Genomic DNA, 19,457 nt, shown 5'->3' with positions numbered 1-19,457 from the left:
TACAAAAGTACACTGAACTTTCATTTGAAGTATATTTTTCTAAAATATATTTTTCTAAAATATACTAAAATACAATTTTTTTTAAAGTGTGTTAAAAGTTATACTGTGAAAATATGATGCTAATATAGGCCTACTTTTTATATATTTAGAGATGGTAATTTTTTTGTAATTAGGCTATATATCCAAAATACTATTGGAAAAGAGAATATGTTTGAAATACAATAAAGTATACTTTTTTTCACCAGGGTGTCCTCTACAGTGGACCCCATAACATTCCTGAGATGTTGATTTATAACAATTTGAAAAGTAGTCAGATTTAAGGATAATTAAAAAAAAATCCATAAGAGTGCTAAATTTGATCATTCTGTTATTTTTAAAGACTAAGGAGAAGTTGTTACCTTGGTGAAACCTCAAAACAAATGGTATCTCTGAAAAAGCCCTAAATGTGCTGTTTACAGGACATCCAGACTTAAAACTGACATGTATGATGTCAGAGAAATTCACTAAAATATAATGTCCTCGTCTGTGGACAGCGGTGGACAGTGGCATTTAGGAGGTTAAAATTGTTAGAAGTAGATCAAATCACTCAAAATCAACCTATAGACCGAGCATGGGCGTAGATTACGCGGGGGACGCGGGGGACGTGTCCCCGCACTTTTACTGGGTCTCACCGATCCTAGTCGACCCGCTCCGAGCGGGATTCGAACCTGCGCGAGGGCGGGCAAGTTAACAGGGACGCTAAAAAACAGCTTTCTCTAATCTCGGTTGAGAGCGCGCTTCTTGAGGTCACGGGCAAATGTATTTACATAGAAACCAAAGTGAATACATCAAGATTTAAATTCAGAGACAAAAAATTATCTATGCAGGACCTGTAATTTTATTCGAATCTAAATATGAGGAGGGCGCTCTCACAGAAAGTCCAAAAGCGGATTCGTAGAGGTAATACCTCTGGAGCTGTAGCTGAGCTGAAGGAAAACAATCGTTATGAGTGATGAAACGTGACGACGACAATCAGACGATTGCGACAATATATGCTTTATGTGTGTTATTCCAAGTCATCTCAATGTAGGCTATTTATTGACAATAAAGTAGGCTATATGAATAATGCAGCTTTTAATGTTTAGTATCTTCTGCTCACCAAGGCTGCATTTATGTAATCAAAAATAGTTAAAACAGTACTATTTTGAAATATTATTACAAATTAAAACAGCTTTTTTTTCTATGTGAATATATATAGTAATTTATTCCTGTGATCAAAGCTGAATTTATAATCATTACTCCAGTCTTCAGTGTCACAAGATCCTTCACTAATCGTTATAACCAAGATATAATAATCAAGATATAATCAAGATATAAGATATAAAAAATAATTTTATAATCAAGAAACATTTATAATTATTATCTGTGTTGAAAACAGTTGTGCTGCTTAAAAATGTTGTGGAAACCACGATAGCCTACATGTTATTTTTCAGGATTCTTTAATGAATAGAACGTTTAATGGACAGCATTTATTTGCATTTATTAAATACATTATCTTTTTTAATATTAAAAATATCACTTATGATCAATTTAATGCATGCCTGATCAATAAAAGTATTAATTTCTCTCTTTTTTAATTTTACCACAAATGTTTAGATGGTTTCCACAAAAATTAAGCAGCACCTTGAGCAGCAAAACTGATAATAATCATAAATGTGTGTTGATCATCAGATCCTCATCTGAGAATGATTAGTGAAGGATCATGTGACACTGAAGACTGGAGTAATGACGATAAATTCAGCTTTGATCACAGGAATAAATGACACTTTACTATATCTTCACATGGAGAACAGCATGGTTTACATCAGAATATATCTATATTTTTTTACATTGCATAAAATCTATGGAATCTTAATGCACAATTGTTTGTAGTATATAAACCAATCATAAAATTGGCAAAAAAAATAGGAGAATAATATTATAGATATTAATTAGTGGTTATTGTTCAGCAGTGTATTTGATATCTTGCCCAATTAAAAGCAAGAGATGTGATAAATTATATTGGTCCAAAAAAAAGGGGGGGGGGGGGGGTATTACGACATTTCTGTCCCCCTCACTTCTGAAAAGATGGCTACGCCCCTGAGACCGAGTGCATAGCTATAGAGACTGGTGTTTTCGGAAATTTCTGTGGTGGTTTTTCGTGCTATTTAGTATTTTAAGAGAAAAAAGTCAAGGAGGGATAACAGCGAATTTAATAAGGAGCAATGGAAAAACTTACTGAAATATTGAGAGGAACACCAAAGCGCCAACCAGCGTTGAACAAGTCAAAAACAAGTGAGACACGATTCAGATGTAGTATTTTTGTTTTCCACTAGGGCGCATGCGTGCTGCAAAATCTTTGCTAAGGAGAGGCGTACTGATTCTATGATCTCATTCTCTACTCAAATGATTATTCACACCATTAAAAGGTTTAAAAAACCTCTATATACTTTATTCTTTAAAATACCTTAGAGTAAACTTGATATACCACACATTGTAAGCTATATTAATTATTTGTCAAGCTATCAAAGTACCATAAATAAAGTGATAAAAGTAGGCCACATCACAGTACTTTTTGTAAGGGTTTGTTTTTTGTTTATGTGTGTCTTAAGGTTCAACATTAGTAACTCTGACACAAAGAAACACACATTTTTCAAATCTATGATCTACTATATATTCATTCTGAATATAGGCAAAAGAAAATGCTTTTCTAGAGATTTACTATGCCAGATCTTACCTTAACCATACTGTACATCAGGTGGATTCATACATTGGCTTTAGAGTCAGAGAAGTGCACGTCCACGTTTTGTTGCGTTGTTTAGATGGGATATTCTGAAATCTCACATCACAGTCACATGACAGTCATGAACTTCCAATTGTCCTTAATTACCAATGACATCAGCATCCACAGAAAACCCTTACAAAAATGCAACCAGTGCACACTGCACACACACAAACTTTGTAGAAGGATAAATGAAGGCACATACAAAAATCCTCTATCACTGTAAACCTTCTCCGGATAATTATACAGTCATTTAAAAAGACTTGCCAGACTACCCCGCTGAAAAATCCAGCATTGCTGGTCATCAGCATATTTTGCATGCTGGGACCAGCATGGGATGCTGGCTGCTGGTTTGCTGATCCCCTGCATGAGAAATGGGAGTGCTGGTGAACCAGCTACACAAGCAGAGTTTTGCTTGAGAAAAGCATATATAACAGGCAGGGGCGTAGCCATCTTTTCAGAAGTGAGGGGGACAGAAATGTCGTAATACCCCCCCCCCCCCCCTTTTTTTTTGGACCAATATAATTTATCACATCTCTTGCTTTTAATTGGGCAAGATATCAAATACACTACTGAACAATAACCACTAATTAATATCTATAATATTATACTCCTATTTTTTATGCCAATTTTATGATTGGTTTATATACTACAAACAATTGTGCATTAAGATTCCATAGATTTTATGCAATGTAAAAAAATATAGATATATTCTGATGTAAACCATGCTGTTCTCCATGTGAAGATATAGTAAAGTGTGATTTATTCCTGTGATCAAAGCTGAATTTATCGTCATTACTCCAGTCTTCAGTGTCACATGATCCTTCACTAATCATTCTCAGATGAGGATCTGATGATCAACAAACATTTATGATTATTATCAGTTTTGCTGCTCAAGGTGCTGCTTAATTTTTGTGGAAACCATCTAAACATTTGTGGTAAAATTAAAAAAGAGAGAAATTAATACTTTTATTGATCAGGCATGCATTAAATTGATCATAAGTGATATTTTTAATATTAAAAAAGATAATGTATTTAATAAATGCAAATAAATGCTGTCCATTGAACGTTCTATTCATTAAAGAATCCTGAAAAATAACATGTAGGCTATCGTGGTTTCCACAACATTTTTAAGCAGCACAACTGTTTTCAACACAGATAATAATTATAAATGTTTCTTGATTATACAATTATTTTTTATATCTTATATCTTGATTATATCTTGATTATTATATCTTGGTTATAACGATTACTGAAGGATCTTGTGACACTGAAGACTGGAGTAATGATTATAAATTCAGCTTTGATCACAGGAATAAATTACTATATATATTCACATAGAAAAAAAAGCTGTTTTAATTTGTAATAATATTTCAAAATAGTACTGTTTTAACTATTTTTGATTACATAAATGCAGCCTTGGTGAGCAGAAGATACTAAACATTAAAAGCTGCATTATTCATATAGCCTACTTTATTGTCAATAAATAGCCTACATTGAGATGACTTGGAAAAACACACATAAAGCATATATTGTCTCAATCGTCTGATTGTCGTCGTCACGTTTCATCACTCATAACGATTGTTTTCCTTCAGCTCAGCTCAGCTACAGCTCCAGAGGTATTACCTCTACGAATCCGCTTTTGGACTTTCTGTGAGAGCGCGCCCTCCTCATATTTAGATTCGAATAAAATTACAGGTCCTGCATAGATAATTTTTAGTCTCTGAATTTAAATCTTGATGTATTCACTTTGGTTTCTATGTAAATACATTTGCCCGTGACCTCAAGAACCGCGCTCTCAACCGAGATTAGAGAAAGCTGTTTTTTAGCGTCCCTGTTAACTTGCCCGCCCTCGCGTAGGTTCGAATCCCGCTCGGGGGGAAAAGTGCGGGGGACGAAAATACATTTTATTAAAAGTGAGGGGGACACGTCCCCCGCGTCCCCCGCGTAATCTACGCCCATGATAACAGGTCTTACAAGCCTTAACCAGCGTAGAATGGAATGCTGGTTTATGCTGCTTTTTTAGGAGGGTAATTAAAATTATTTGGCGATATACAGCCCTGAAAGGAATAGTTCACCTAAAATTTAAATTCTGTCATTAATTCCTCACCCTCATGTTCTAAACTTGTAAGATTTTTGTTCATCTTCAGAACACGTATGAGAAATCGGAGAGCTTTCTGCCCCTCCATAGACAGCTATGCAACTACCACTTTGATGCTGACCAATGTTTATGTGTTCATCATATAAACTTCATCATATAAAGCATATCAAATTTTGACTAAACTGCTCAGTTCATATGAATTAGTTTTGTGATCTCTTTATGAACTTTTTGAAGCTTCGAAGTGGTAGTTGCGTATGGAGGGACAGAAAATTCTCAGATTTAATTAAAAATAGCTTCATTTGTGTTCCGAAGATGAATGAAAGTCTTACGGGTTTGGAACGAGAGGAGGGTGAATAAATCATCAGAATTTTCATTTTTGGGTATCCATCCCTTTAAATGGCCAAGGCTGTTGACACAAGGTACTCATTTGCCAGAATTGCCATGTTATGTAGCAAATCTGTTGAGAAATGTTTTGCAGGTCTGGCAAGATTAGAAGTCAAATACTGTTTAGACACTAATTTAGCACTCCTCAGAGTCTCAAGTTGGTCTGTTATCGGCCATCCCCTTCTTCAGTTTGTCTGCATTTGTTTTTCATTCAGGTGGCATGTAACAAATCAAGATGAATTGTTTGCGAGTTCATTTTCCAAATCCCATTCTTTTGAACAGTCCATAAAACGGTCTGTCTCAAGAAAGCGACCAAATCTTCCTTGTACGTTTTATTTACTCTACCCACATATCACCAACAGGTCTTCACAATACAATCTATAATAGTAATAAATTAATGAACATAAAATTATTCCTCCCCAGAGACAAGATAAAATGAGAAAAGTGATGTAATTCATTCATACAGTGTATATTTGTGCAGAGTAAACATATACAGTTAGGTTGTTTTACAAATCTTGTACAAAATAAAAATACATTTGTGGTTTGAGTCCCACAAAGAGAGTTGTGAAACTTTATTGCTGTTGGAACAATTTAAAGCATCTGTCTCTCTTTTGGCTGTGAGCCATAGCTAGTATCTGCTGACTGTGCTGTGCTGCACAGGTGGAAACATATTAAAATAAAATACTTCATTTTTCAAGTTTTTACACCTACAAAAAGACGGTCTCTAAGGTCTGTTGATGTGAGCCATAATTAAAAACCCTCTAAAGCTGTTTTTAGTCTCACAAATGGCTTACTACCTCATCTCTTTCCTGCTTGTTTTGTGTGTTTGACCTATCTGTGTTGGAGAAGCTCCCAGACCGGCTGCCCTCTGCCCTCTTCCTTAATGAGTTCTCCACCTTCAGGGGAAGCCCGGAGGAGCTGTACGCCAGAGGAGGGATGGTGTTGACAAGTATCAGCTGCAGAGGCCTCCTGTCCTCACGGTAGCGGCAACGCATGTACCGGGCAAAAGCGGCACGATAAGTCTTATTGAAGAGCGTGTAGATGAAAGGGTTGACCGCCGATGACAGATAACCCACCCAAACAAACACGTTCATCAGTCCCCCCACCAAATCTTCATCACACGCTGAGCTGCACACCACCGCTATCACGTTTGTCACGAAAAACGGACACCACATGATCACAAAGAGAAGGAAGACCACGCCAAGCACTTTAGACGCTTTCTGCTCATTGCTAATGGACTGGATGGAGCGACGGCTGGACCCTCTGGAAGCCCCGTCACGACAGATAGACGAACGCGAGAAGAGGCGCTCGGAGGAGAGCGAGCCACGAGGGAGAAGTCCAATAGTGGACGACCATTTTGGCCGCACGACGAGTTGGTCCAGGCACAAAGTCACTTCGCTTTGCAGAGCACTGATGGTTAGAAAGTATGTGACGACCATGATGATGAGTGGGATGAAGAACGCCACGAAAGAGCCAATCAGGACAAAATTGTTGTCCGTCAGTTGGCAGCTTTCATTCCGGAAGACTTTGGAGTGATCGTGCAGGCCGAGGACTGGGACCGGCATGGAGATAACTTAAGACAGATGGAGACAAAATGAGAGTAAGAAGACAGCTTGGTGCTATGGTTTGGCATACCAGTGCTAACTGATGCAGTCTCAGTTGTTTAGAATTGAGCAGGGAAGCAATTTCCTACTGGCTTTGAGCGATCGTGAACTTACCCACAGAGATGGTCCAGGCTGCTGTAATTTTGACTCTGGCTCTAGTAAGCGAGTTTGAGCGGCTGTGGTGGATGGGGTTACGGATGGCGATGTATCGGTCCAGAGAGATGGTGCACAGGTGCATGATGGATGCAGTGGAGAAGAGAACGTCCAGGTAGATCCAGATCGGACATAAGGCCGAGGGGAGTGGCCAGGTGTAACCTAACAAATAAGGGACACAAAAAGTGTCACATTCTGGACAGGCAAATCCTTGTGTGTCATTGGTTACAGTCATAGAATATTCATTGGTCAGAACATGTATTTATAAATATTTATATGGTACAAAATATCTGAGGGGTCATATTAGGTATCCACAGAGCAAGGAAACCTGAAAATTTTGTGCAAGACAGTCACATTGTCAAAACCTCAAATGCAGCTATACTTGTTTGATTAGTGGCCTACAAGTAGTGCAGAATCCTTTTTGCAACATAATGTTGTATAAGAGACTTTCAAAAACTTATTATAGACTTCAAACTTTTAAACACTTATATAATTCACATATTATGACTACTGTTAATTTGGCATGCAAAGAGGACAGTATTAAGGAACAGCAGCTAACTAAATAAAAACAGACTTTTAATTATAAGGGTCAGAGAGAGGGTGAAAAATTGTAAAGTGTGTGTTTGTTGCAGTTTATTACAGCATATGCACTTACCTAAGAAAGTACTGGTTAATACAAAAGTAACTACATGAGTTAAGGGTTAGGTTTAGGGTTAGTACCTAGGTATTACCCAGTAGCTGTAATTACTATAAAAAGTACATGGAGAACAAGTGCTACAAAAAATCTACTTACATCATAAGTGGGCCTCAGGGTAAAATACTTAGGAAACATGTATTATATAACCCATTTAAATGGAATCTGCTCTCTTCAGGAGGAAGAACTGCAACGTTTAAAAATTGCTAACACAGCTGTGCTAATACAACACTACTGTTAATCTGAACTTTTCATATCTGAACTATGTTTTGCTTCTTCAAATCTATTACAACCAATAATAATAATCTTGAAAAAGGTGGGTACCTTAGCAGTACAATAGAAAAAGGGTTCATTGGGGTTCTATATAGAACCATAGGGTTCTTTACTCAACTCCACAGAACCTTTTATGCTAAAAAGGACAAGAAATAACCCTTTTTGTCACAAAGGTTCTTTAGGCCATTATTCATTCATATATTACATTATTCTGCAACATTTTGTAGTTGTAATTAAATTATTGTTTATTAAACTGTTGTAATAACTTAATATCACATTTTAATCATGCAGATTTTTGGAGGACAAAAACTGAATTGCACTCTTCGTGTGATATTAATTAACTACATAAAATGAGATAAATATATACATTTTCTAACCCCCATATCTTGAACTTTGTGATCATTCACGTGCATTCATTTACGCATTTGAATACACTGAATAATGCAGTGAAATGTTTGTCAATAATATGAAATATTTGATCTGGAAAGGACAAAACAAATGATAATGAATGAACCCCTAAAAGGTTCCATATAGAACCTTTTTCCTGGTTACAAAGAACCCTAAAGGGTTATTTTGATTGAACCCTTCATAAGGGTTCTATATAGAACATTTTAGGGGTTCCAAGTACGTAGCACCGATAGAACCTTTTGAGGTTCTTCTATATAGAACCTTTTCTTCTAAGAGTGTAGTTACAAGCAAAATAAAGTTTTTTGTTGTATTTCATAGTTTGCTGACTCACAAAGGACAGAGATGTTTTGGAGGGTACGGTGTCTCTGTATTTGATTGAATCTAAACTCAAAGAATAGTGTTCTGGAATCAGAGATGAAAGAGTAGAAGACTCTCGGGTGCAGATAGAGACAGCGGTAGTCATCAATAGCACCATCACACTCAATGGTGTGCTTCGAACTGTGAAGTAGAATCTCCCAGAATTCTCACGACAGGTTCAGCTGTAACAGAGAGCCGTGTTTTTATCAGTGCCTGGAGTTTACCAGAACACAACCATGCTTTCATGTAGTCTACATAAATTTAATTACTCTCACACTGTTATATAATGACATTACATCATGAGTCCGTGAATAACCTGTTTCGGGGGTCAAAAGATGATACCAGGATGTCACTCAGAATGAATCCTGCTTTACGTGTTTGCAGGTTTGGTTTAGAAACAATGCATTATGCTTTTGTTTAGTCTAGGTTTTCATGTAAAATTCTGATCTATAAATGATAAACTCCAACAATAAAAGAAGGAAAATAAATAATTAAGCTGTTATCGTAATTCTGTCTGCATTTTGTACGACGCCAGCTGTCATAACACCAAAAAAACACGTAGGCTACGCCTGATAGAACCAGGAAGTGGCATGTTTTATTCTCCTTGGTCAAACTATTCAGAACATCAAATAGGAAGCATAACAGTTTTTGCTGCATAAACACACACCAAAGCGCAGCATCGTTACTGCATAATTAATTCCTCATCAAAGCGCTGGAAGGAATAGGAAGAGGGATTTCTCTCCCCATGCGTGAATACAAGCAGACTAATTTAGGACACACCAGACGGCCCAACACACACTCATTATGCGCTGAAATAAATCACCTTCCAGCTTAATGTATGGAGGCCTAATTATTGTTCTAAAGAGAAATGCATCTTTTCCAGACAAATGTTATAACACAAGAAAGTTTGCAGTTTACACCTTTGACATGGAAGAAACTCACGGGAGACATCTAAAGAGAAAAAAAACATTTTGACACAGCTTGTGTTGTTTAAAGGAATGTTCTAGCTTCTAAACAACTTAATGTCTACCAAAAGGCATCTGGGGCACGTTATGGACAATCACAGACAATAACAGAGTCAAAATTATTATCCTCCATGCTGTTGTGTTGATTATGGCAGAAAATAAAACAAAGGAAAAAAAAGAATTCTGAAAAGAATTTCAGGAGATGCAGGTTATGTTTTCCGTACAAAAATGTGTACTACTTAAAGCTGAAGTTATTTATATCAGTTTCTAAACTTTTTGCTGCCAAGGACCCCCAAATTTAAATTTTTAAAAATGGCTTTTCTTATTTTGGGTTAGTTGACCCAAAAATAAAAATTCTGTCATTAATTACTCACCCTCATGTCGTTCCAGACCTATAAAATGTTTGTTTATCTTTGGAATACAAATGATTATCTTTTTGATGAAATCTAAAAAAAAAATGTATTAAATATTTTAATATGCTATAAAGACTGATGTTTCCAAAATTAAAAAAAGTTTTACTTCATTTGACAGTCTATCTTTTCCTATCAACTATTATTATACAATGTAACATTTAGTAAAACCTTTTCTTAATTTTAATTTTAGACACAACATTTTTTATTTTAACTATATGCATATTTGGGGCCAGATTTTGGCATTAACAAATTAAATAAATAAAAATACTGTCAGGATTTACTAAAGACACACAGTGAAAAATGAATGCTGAAAAGGCATGGACCGAGTTATTTTTATATTTCATAATATAACAGACACAAAAAATATAGGTGGAAAATATATAAATTATTCATGCAAGGTGACTTACTAAAGTAGCCAATTGTACTGATAAAAAAAAAATCTTAAACGAGACAATATTTTGCACTGCTCTTGTTAGTTTGAGGCTGTATCTTTAATTTGTGTGTTATCAGTAGATAACGCGCAGAACTTTCCACTCCCATCGGCGCTTTTTTGGAGTGGCACTCTTATGCTAATTTGTCCCGTTTAGTAAATCTGATCCTTGGCGGGGGGTTTTCAGGTTAAAAATGTCTTATTTATTCATCTCAAAGCAAAAAAAAAAGACAATATTGTGTTAAATATTTTATTAATATGTGTTTATTAAAAAAGTATTACACATTACCTTTGACAGCCCTAAAAACATTGAATGCTTAGCACCACCCCGTGCCCCCTGGACCGCAGTTTCCTGTTGGCACCAGGGGTGCTCAATCCTGTTCCCTGAGATCTACCTACCCAACCCTGATCAAACACGATGGAACCAGCGAATTAAGATCTTCAGGAGCACTTGATCTTTACAGACAGGTGTGATAGATCAGGGCTGGATCTGAACTCAGCAGGTAGGGCGATTTCCAGGAACAGGAATGGGCACCCCTGTTGTAAACATTCCCTCGCATATCATGCCTACAGTTTAAGTATTATTGGCTTAAAATTCGAAGATGGGAGCTGAAAGACTGAATGTGTTGCATCACAAGGTTAGTAATCAATTTGATTATGTTAAATGTAAAATGTTAACCTTTAACCACTTCAGCTCTGCACTTCACATTTGGGTCCAAATGTGCATATGTCATAATTATTCGAAATATGTTGCAGAGTTAACACAAACTAAACTTTCAAAACTTAGTGTATTTTAACAGTTATTTTGAGGAAATGTCTTGCCCCATAGACCGCCGGTGTGTATTACTGCAAATGAACTACATTCATGATGAATACATATGTAAAATGTAAAGAAACTCACCATAGAGTATTGTCACCATGGCTACCGGCATTACAAGGATACCCAGAAGCATATCTGTAATGGCTAAAGATCTCAAGAAGTAGTTGGTGGCATTCTGTAACTTCCTCTCCAAGCTCACTGCCATGATGACCAGAATGTTTCCTGTCACTGTGATGATTATGACCAGCGAAATCAAAAGTGCCACCCAGTTCTTCTGGCCATTAGAGGTCAAAGCCATTGACCCATTTCCGTCTTCACTGCAATTTAAATCCAATGAGTTATTGAGAACTGCATTACCAAAAGAAACCTTCTGCTCCATGAGCCAGTTATCAGCGCTTTTGTCTTTTAAAATCTCAGTCGATATCCCAGAGGATCTGAGTTCAGCAGTCGTCCCGTTCAGGGCCATTAAAGGACTATTTTTTCAAGCGCGACATCGGTTAATTTGTGGAACTGATAGTCCATACGAAGCATTCCCTGGCACTCCAAGTCTGTGCAGCCCAAAACGTTCCAGTTTGAGATCGACAACATATTCACAGTCACCTTCAACAGCCTCCTGTTTTCCACACCCCTGTTGATGGTTGTTGTACACAGATGTTTAGAGCTCCTTGAGCAGATGGATTGTGATTCAGAATAGAGGAGGCAACTTTACAGCTGCATTTTCAATGAGAGAGAAAGAAAAAATGAGAACACATGAGAGACTGGAGAGACGCACTCATTCTTTTTTCATTCTTGCATGCTTACAGCTGTCCTGATTTAAACAAAACATCACAGAAACACACAAAACGTGCCATCTTCACACTGCTTCATTCCCACATATTACGTGCAACCACAATTTTCAGACTAGTGGCTTCTGTAGATAGACTGATTCAAAAGTATTGAACATAAAACTATTGTGTTTATGTTGTGTTCATATACATTACCATTGAATCTGGAAGTGTTTTCCTGTTTCCAGTAACTCCGAACAGGCGAACACCAGAGCTGGAGAATGAGCCACTGATGATGTGTGCTTGTCACATTAACCCAACATGTGGTCCTGTTCCATTCATCCTTTCTCTTCTCTTTTCAGCACTTCAGTCTCTTATCTATCTCCCTCCCTCCCTCCCTCCCTCCCTTCCCCTCCCTCCCTCTCTCTCTCTCTCTCTCTCTCTCTCTCTCTCTCTCTCTCTCTCTCTCTCTCTCTCTCTCTCTCTCTCTCTCTCTGCAGATCTCTCCAGCTGTAACTAAAGCCAGACTGTTTGAGCTCCCTCCAGAAAGACTTGTCTCTGAGTGGTCCCTTTGGTGCTTGTCAACAGGAACAAAGACATATGAACCTATTTTTCCCCACACACATTTACATAGATATTCAAATAAGTACTCCAGACGGAAAAAACAATGTAGAAATCTGATGGAATGTCCCATTTAACCTTTTAAACTTTTTTCAATTTTAGGAAAACCAGAACCATTACAAATACAGAACAACATTTAGAACAAATCAGGTGTTTACATCAGCGCCTAGCCAGCCAGGTGGTGTTTTCCACAAGAGTTTAGTTAAACAACAGATACAAGTGTTTTACAACCATAGCCAAGGGGGTGGTTTACTCAGAAATGAAAATTCTCATCATGTACTCTAATTTTGTTCCAAACCTATATGCATTTCTGAATTAAAAAAAAAAAAAAAAACTTTTTGTCTTTACAGGGAGAGCCAACGATGTCTGATGTTGTTTGGACACTCGCATTCTTCCAAGTAAATAATTTTGTGTTTTCGCAAAAGGAAGAAACCTATACATTTTTGGAACAACATGTGAGTGAGAACGATTATTTTTGGATGAACTCTTTCATCAAAAAAAAAAAAAAAAATCACTAGCTTTGAAGTAATGGCATTTTTTAAAATTGTTAAAAATACATTCATTATAGTACAACATCAATTCACACCCAAAAAAAGTGCTGGAGTTGATATGCAAAGCGTCATCTATCAACTATAGCAATGGGATTTCGCATCGGATTAAAATGACTAGCTCTGTTAAATAAGCCTAAAATATTTTCATTGATTTAGATTTTGTTGATAATATAAATAATTATTTATTATACACTCACCTAAAGGATTATTATAGGAACACCATACTAATACTGTGTTTGACCCCCTTTTGCCTTCAGAACTGCCTAAATTCTACATGCCATTGATACAACGGGGTGCTTAAAGCATTCTGTAGAAATGTTGGCCCATATTGATAGGATAGCACTCATTGAGAGTGAACAGAGTGAACTCATTGGCATGTTTAAGAAACCAATTTGAAATGATTTGAGCTTTGTGACATGGTGCATTATCCTGCTGGAAGTAGCCATCAAAGGATGGGTACATGGTGGTCATAAAGGAATGGACATGGTCAGAAACAATGCTCAGGTAGGCCGTGGCATTTAAATGATGCCCAATTGGCACTAAGGGGCCTAAAGTGTGCCAAGAAAACATTCCCCACACCATTACACCACCACCAGCAGCCTGCACAGTGGTAACAAGGCATGATGGATCCATGTTCTCATTCTGTTTATGCCAAATTCTGACTCTACCATCTGAACGTCTCAACAGAAATCGAGACTCATAAGACCAGGCAACATTTTTCCAGTCTTCAACTGTCCAATTTTGGTGAGCTCGTGTAGCCTCTTTTTCCTATTTGTAGTGGAGATGAGTGGTGCCCGGTGGGGTCTTTTGCTGTTGTAGCCCATCCGCCTCAAGGTTGTGCGTGTTGTGGCTTCACAAATGCTTTGCTGAATACCTCGGTTGTAACGAGTAGTTATTTCAGTCAAAGTTGCTCTTCTATCAGCTTGAATTAGTCGGCCCATTCTCCTCTGACCTCTAGCATCAACGAGGCATTTTCGCCTACAGGACTGCCGCATACTGAATTTTTTTCCCTTTTCACACCATTCTTTGTAAACCCTAGAAATGGTTGTGCGTGAAAATCCCAGTAACTGAGCAGATTGTGAAATACTCAGACCGGCCCGTCTGGCCCCAACAACTATGCAACTTATTGCTTAAATCACATTTCTTTCCCATTCTGACATTCAGTTTGGAGTTCAGGAGATTTTCTTGACCAGGACCACACCCCTAAATGCATTGAAGCAACTGCCATGTGATTGGTTGATTAGATAATTGCATTAATGAGAAATTGAACAGGTGTTCCTAATAATCCTTTAGGTGAGTGAGTGACACTGTGCATTGTTGTGTTGGCATCAACCAATCATGATGTAATTTTCTTACTGTACTGTACGAAAAATATGAACGTTAACAGAGAGTTTGCCCCAGATAATAAATACCACCTTTTCGGGTGATTTTAAGCATAAACTATAGTGTAAGACCCCTGGAATATATTATTCTACAAATTCTCATTCCTTTTATTCCGGTTCAATTTTATTCTTACAACCTGCAAGTTCAGGTAATTAAAGGTGGGATAAGTGTTATTTCAAAACCGTTTTAAAAAAAGGACATGGGCCGAGTGGAATTTGTAGCCAATCAGCAGGTTAGGGGCTTGTCTACTATTGATGGTGAGAAGAGCTCGCTCTCGCTCTGTGCATGTCATTATTCAAAATTCAGTTGTTCATGAGAACAGTTTGTGATTTTTGTGATCGCTATGACTTTAATCTTGTCATAATTGTAATATGTTGTTAGCTGGACTGTGTGCTTGTGTACTATCGAGTTGTTCATGAGAACGGTTTGTGTGTGTTTTTGTGATTGCTGTAACTCTAATCTTGTCATAATTGTAATATGTTGTTAGCTGGACTGTCTTTCTCGTGTACTATCGAGTTGTTCACAAGAACGGTTTGTGTTTTTGTGATAGAAGGGATGACTTTTTCATTGAATATTCGACCTGGATTAGATACACAGAGATTCTGGCAGAGCCGTTGATGCCTCTGGGTTTATGTATGTGTGGGGCGGCGCTATCAAAATAGGGGCAAGACCCTTTTTGGGGGTAGGGGTGTGTTTGTTTTGGTGATTTGAAATATCAACAACGGTTACCAGATAGCACTTACCCCACCTTTAATTAGGCAAATATTTACATAGATAACATAACACATTTTTAAACTGATTTTTTTTTACAATTTTATCCTTTTATAATGAGCTAATTTCAAACTTGATGCCTGTTACCTGTTGCCTGTTCTCATAAAAGTTGGCACAGGGGCAACAAATGGCTTAAAAAGCAAGGAATTTAGAAAAGATTCAGCTGGGAGAACATCTAGCAACTAATTAAGTTAATTGATATAAAGTCTGTTACATGATTAGCTAAAGGGATGTCTTATTATAGAGGCAGAGTCTCAGAAGATAAAGAAGTAAAGATCTCAGCAGAAACTGAGAACTCTGTAAAAGAGTGCATAAAAAGATTGTGGAAGACTTTAAAACAATGTTCCTCAGCGTCAAATTGCAAAGGTTTTGCAAATCTCATCATTTACAGTGCATAACATCATCAAATGATTCAGAGAAACTGAAGGAATCTCTGTGTAAGGAACAAGACCAAAGACCTTTATTGGATGCCTGTAGTCTTCGGGCCCTTAGATGACACTGCATCACTCATAGCCCTGATTATGTTGTTGACATTACTAAATGGGCCGAGGAATACTTCCAGAAACCATTGTCGGTAAACACAATCCGCTATAACGGACACAGTGTCCTCCGGGGTAAAAAGGAAGGAGACCTTCGAGCATGTTATCAGTGTTCAGTTCAAAAGCCAGCCTCTCTGATGGTATAAGGGTGCATAAATGCATACGGTATGGGCAGCTTGCATGTTTTGGAAGGCACTATGAATGCTGAAAGACAGCATGGCTTTGTCGTAGAAGAGTCCGGGTGGCGGGTGCTGAACTGGCCAGCCTGCCTGATCTTTCACCTATAGAAAACATTTGGTGCATCATTATATGAAAAATACATCCTATATCAGGCAAGAATGGGACCAAATTCTAACACCAACACTCCAGAAACTCAAACACATAAAGAGGAGATGCTACATATGCCCCTGTCCCAACTTGAGGTATGAGACCTGTAGTACCAAGTTTGAAATGAGCTAATTTTAGAATAAAAGGGGAACATTTCTCTGTTTAAACATTTGTGAAATTATCTATGTTCTATTGTGAATAAAATATTGGCTCATGTGATTTGAAAGTCTTTTAGCTGTCATTTTATTCAAATTTTACAAAAGTCCCAACATTTCCAGAATTTGGGTTGTGAATATGATCATAGATGGCTGTAAAAATAAATCTGCATTGTTTACCCTCTTGATCGTTCATTCAAAAATTGTAAAAAAAATGAACCACTCCGGGTTCGGGCCAAGTTCGAGCTCAAATTCCTCCCCCCGGACAACACGCCAAATACGCATTTAAATTTACTCTGTATATGTAGGTATGAACTCGTGAAAAGTTTGCCACTCGTGTGGCAAAGTGGAAAACAGTTCTGTGGTCAGACGAATCAAAATTTGTTCTTCAAATTTGTTCAAAAGTTCTTTTTGGAAAACTTTGGAAAACTGGGAACCCAGACATGTCTGGGACGGATGTCATCCGGACCAAAGAGGACAAGGACAACCCAAGTTGTTATCAGTGCTCAGTTCAGAAGCCTGCATCTCTGATGGTATGGGGTTGCATGAGTACGTGTGGCATGGGCAGGTTACACATCTGGAAAGGCAAAGGTAAGGAAAGGTATATCCAAGTTCTAGAACAACATATGCTCCCATCCAGTCATCGTCTCTTTCAGGGAAGATCTTGCATTTTTCACCCTGACAATGCCAGACCACACACTGCATCAATTACAACATCTGCGCTGAAGAAGGATCCGGGTGCTTAAATTGCCAGTCTGCAGTCCAGATGCCATACAGTGGTAAGCATGTAAACATGTGTTGATGCCATGAAATTTAAAATCAACTAATTTTTTTCTTAAAATTATACATTTTCTCAGTTTAAACATTTGATATGTCATCTATGTTGTATTCTGAATAAAATAATGCATCGCATTCTGTTTTTATTCACAATTTGTACAGTCCCAACTTTTTGGAAATTGGGTTTGTAGTTATGACTTTTTGTTTCACAGGATTATAAATATGAGGAAACACAAAGGCAAAATTCTCTTAATCATTCATCACAATGAGTAAAACTAAAGAATTTAGTTCTGATGCAAAAGATGGTTGAGCTTCAGAAAATAGCAAAAGCATTGAAAATTCCCATTTCCACCACCAGGTTATAACTAGAAGTTCCAATCACCTAAAGATGTTACGAATCTTCCTGGAAAAGGACATGTGTCTATATTGTCCTAATGCAAGGTGAGGAGGAAAGTTTGAGTGGCCAAAGACTCTCCAAGGATCACAGCTGGAGAATCACAGAGATTAGTTGAGTCTTGGGATCAGAAAGCCTTCCTCCTCATTTATCCAAAAACCAGCATATTCAGTTGTCAGACATGAATGGAACTTTAAAAGGGACTTGATTCTATGGTCAGAGGAAACAAAACAAAAAATAGCTTTTTGGCAACAAACCCACAGAAAGTAAAAAGTACCCCATGCCCAATGTAAAAAACAAACAAAACAAAAAAAATTCAGCTGGAGGTCCTGGACATCGTGTTCAGGTACATGGTATCATGGATTCTAGCATATATCAACAGATAAAAAAATCTAACTAGAAATCGTATAACGGGCCGTGGTTGGATCTTCTATCAGGACAAAAAAAAAAAAAAATGAACACAAAAATATGTCACTAAGCACAAAATGAAGCTGCCATGCCATCTGCCCAGACCCCTGACCTGAACCCTGTAGAAAATGAGTGGGTGAACTGAAGAGCACCAACATGGAGCTGTGAATCTGGAGAGATTTTGTATGGAGTAATGGTCTCTGTCAGGTGTTCTCCAATCTCTTTGTTGTTGGCAAAAGGAGGTTGCAAAAAGTATTTAATAAAAGGTGGCAAATAATTAAGACCAATGTGTTTTGGAGAAAAGCATTTATTTTTACAATGTAATTTACCCCCCACATTCAATTATTTTAATTCAATGAAAAGTTCTATTTCAGTTAATTTTTTTAATTCTAAGATCAGAAGGGTAAAAATGCAGATTTATTTTACAGCCATCTTTGATCATATTTACCAGGGGTGCCAATAATTCTGACCACAACTGTACTTAATAATATAGGTTTACACAGTATTTCCATTAAAGAACCAGTTTAGGTTCCCTAAGCTTTCAGTGATCAGAACCTTTTTGTTCTTAATAATGTGAATATCATTTAATAATCTGAAGAACATTTTTTTGACTATAAAGAACCTAAATACATTTACAGCAAAAGATGTAGATGGTGTCAATGATTAAGCAAATATTTATAAAAAGAACATGATATGTCATCCTGCAAAAAGGTGTTCCACTGAACCTCAATCCCTCGGGATATGACCTAAAATAATCCAGGTAAATTGATAAATTTCCACAGAAGACCTCTGCCATCACAGGATATTAATAATGCATTATTAATACACATCATGAATTAATATTTAATATTTTCCAAGAATACATCCTCACTTTTATTAAAAATGGAGAAAAAATGAGATACTTCTTCCTCTAGGCAAAATTGGGATAGATGGATAGAGGTAAAGATTGAAGAGAGGGAAATAGATACAGAAAAGAATGAAGAGTAAAAATAAGGCAGGACTAAGAAAAAGTAACATGTTGAGAAAAAGAAAAGTAACAAACTGAGACAACCCGAGAGTGAAAACAATAGATCTTTGATTGGGCCTGCTAACTCTCTAAGATTTGTGATAAAAAAGACAGATTGAAGGACGGACCAAAGAGGGTGGCAAGGAGGGCAAACAGTAGCAGAAGGGATGTATTCAGGCTGTAGAGGACAGAACTGGAGAAAACTCCACCTTGCCTGTCTCCGTCCATATAAATGATGGATCGCTCGGCTGGCAGACAGACTGATAGAGCATTCTCTTTCACTCACTCCTCCGATAATGGAAGTAGTGTGTGAGAGAATAAGAAGTAGCTGGATCAAGAATGTGTGTGTGTGTCAAGAG

General features: G+C 37.3%; 1 protein-coding gene across 1 annotated transcript; it reads right to left on the bottom strand.

Annotated features, from left to right (window-relative positions):
- Positions 1-5,733: 5,733 nt before the first annotated feature.
- htr2ab (5-hydroxytryptamine (serotonin) receptor 2A, genome duplicate b) lies at positions 5,734-12,500 on the bottom strand. The gene is made up of 4 exons (XM_067458302.1): positions 12,383-12,500; positions 11,484-12,113; positions 7,004-7,204; positions 5,734-6,858 (listed from the first exon to the last, which is right to left on the bottom strand). The coding sequence occupies exons 2-4, from the start codon at positions 11,866-11,868 to the stop codon at positions 6,065-6,067; spliced, it is 1,380 nt and encodes a 459-aa protein (XP_067314403.1). The 5' UTR covers positions 11,869-12,113; positions 12,383-12,500; the 3' UTR covers positions 5,734-6,064.
- Positions 12,501-19,457: the final 6,957 nt, after the last annotated feature.

Source organism: Pseudorasbora parva, chromosome 12, assembly GCF_024679245.1.
Source record: "Pseudorasbora parva isolate DD20220531a chromosome 12, ASM2467924v1, whole genome shotgun sequence".
NCBI lineage: Eukaryota > Metazoa > Chordata > Actinopteri > Cypriniformes > Gobionidae > Pseudorasbora > Pseudorasbora parva.
The sequence above is the reverse complement of the archived record's forward strand: the minus strand, read 5'-3'. Positions and strand labels throughout refer to the sequence as shown.

What these genes read in the sequence shown, in the direction of transcription:
- htr2ab (XM_067458302.1), bottom strand. Translation starts at nt 11,868, where the DNA reads ATGGCCCTGAACGGGACGACTGCTGAACTCAGATCCTCTGGGATATCG. An exon ending in CATGGTGACAATACTCTATG is followed by an intron (nt 7,205 to 11,483) that starts GTGAGTTTCTTT and finishes CTTATTTGTTAG; the next exon opens with GTTACACCTGGCCACTCCCC. An exon ending in AGCCTGGACCATCTCTGTGG is followed by an intron (nt 6,859 to 7,003) that starts GTAAGTTCACGA and finishes ATCTGTCTTAAG; the next exon opens with TTATCTCCATGCCGGTCCCA.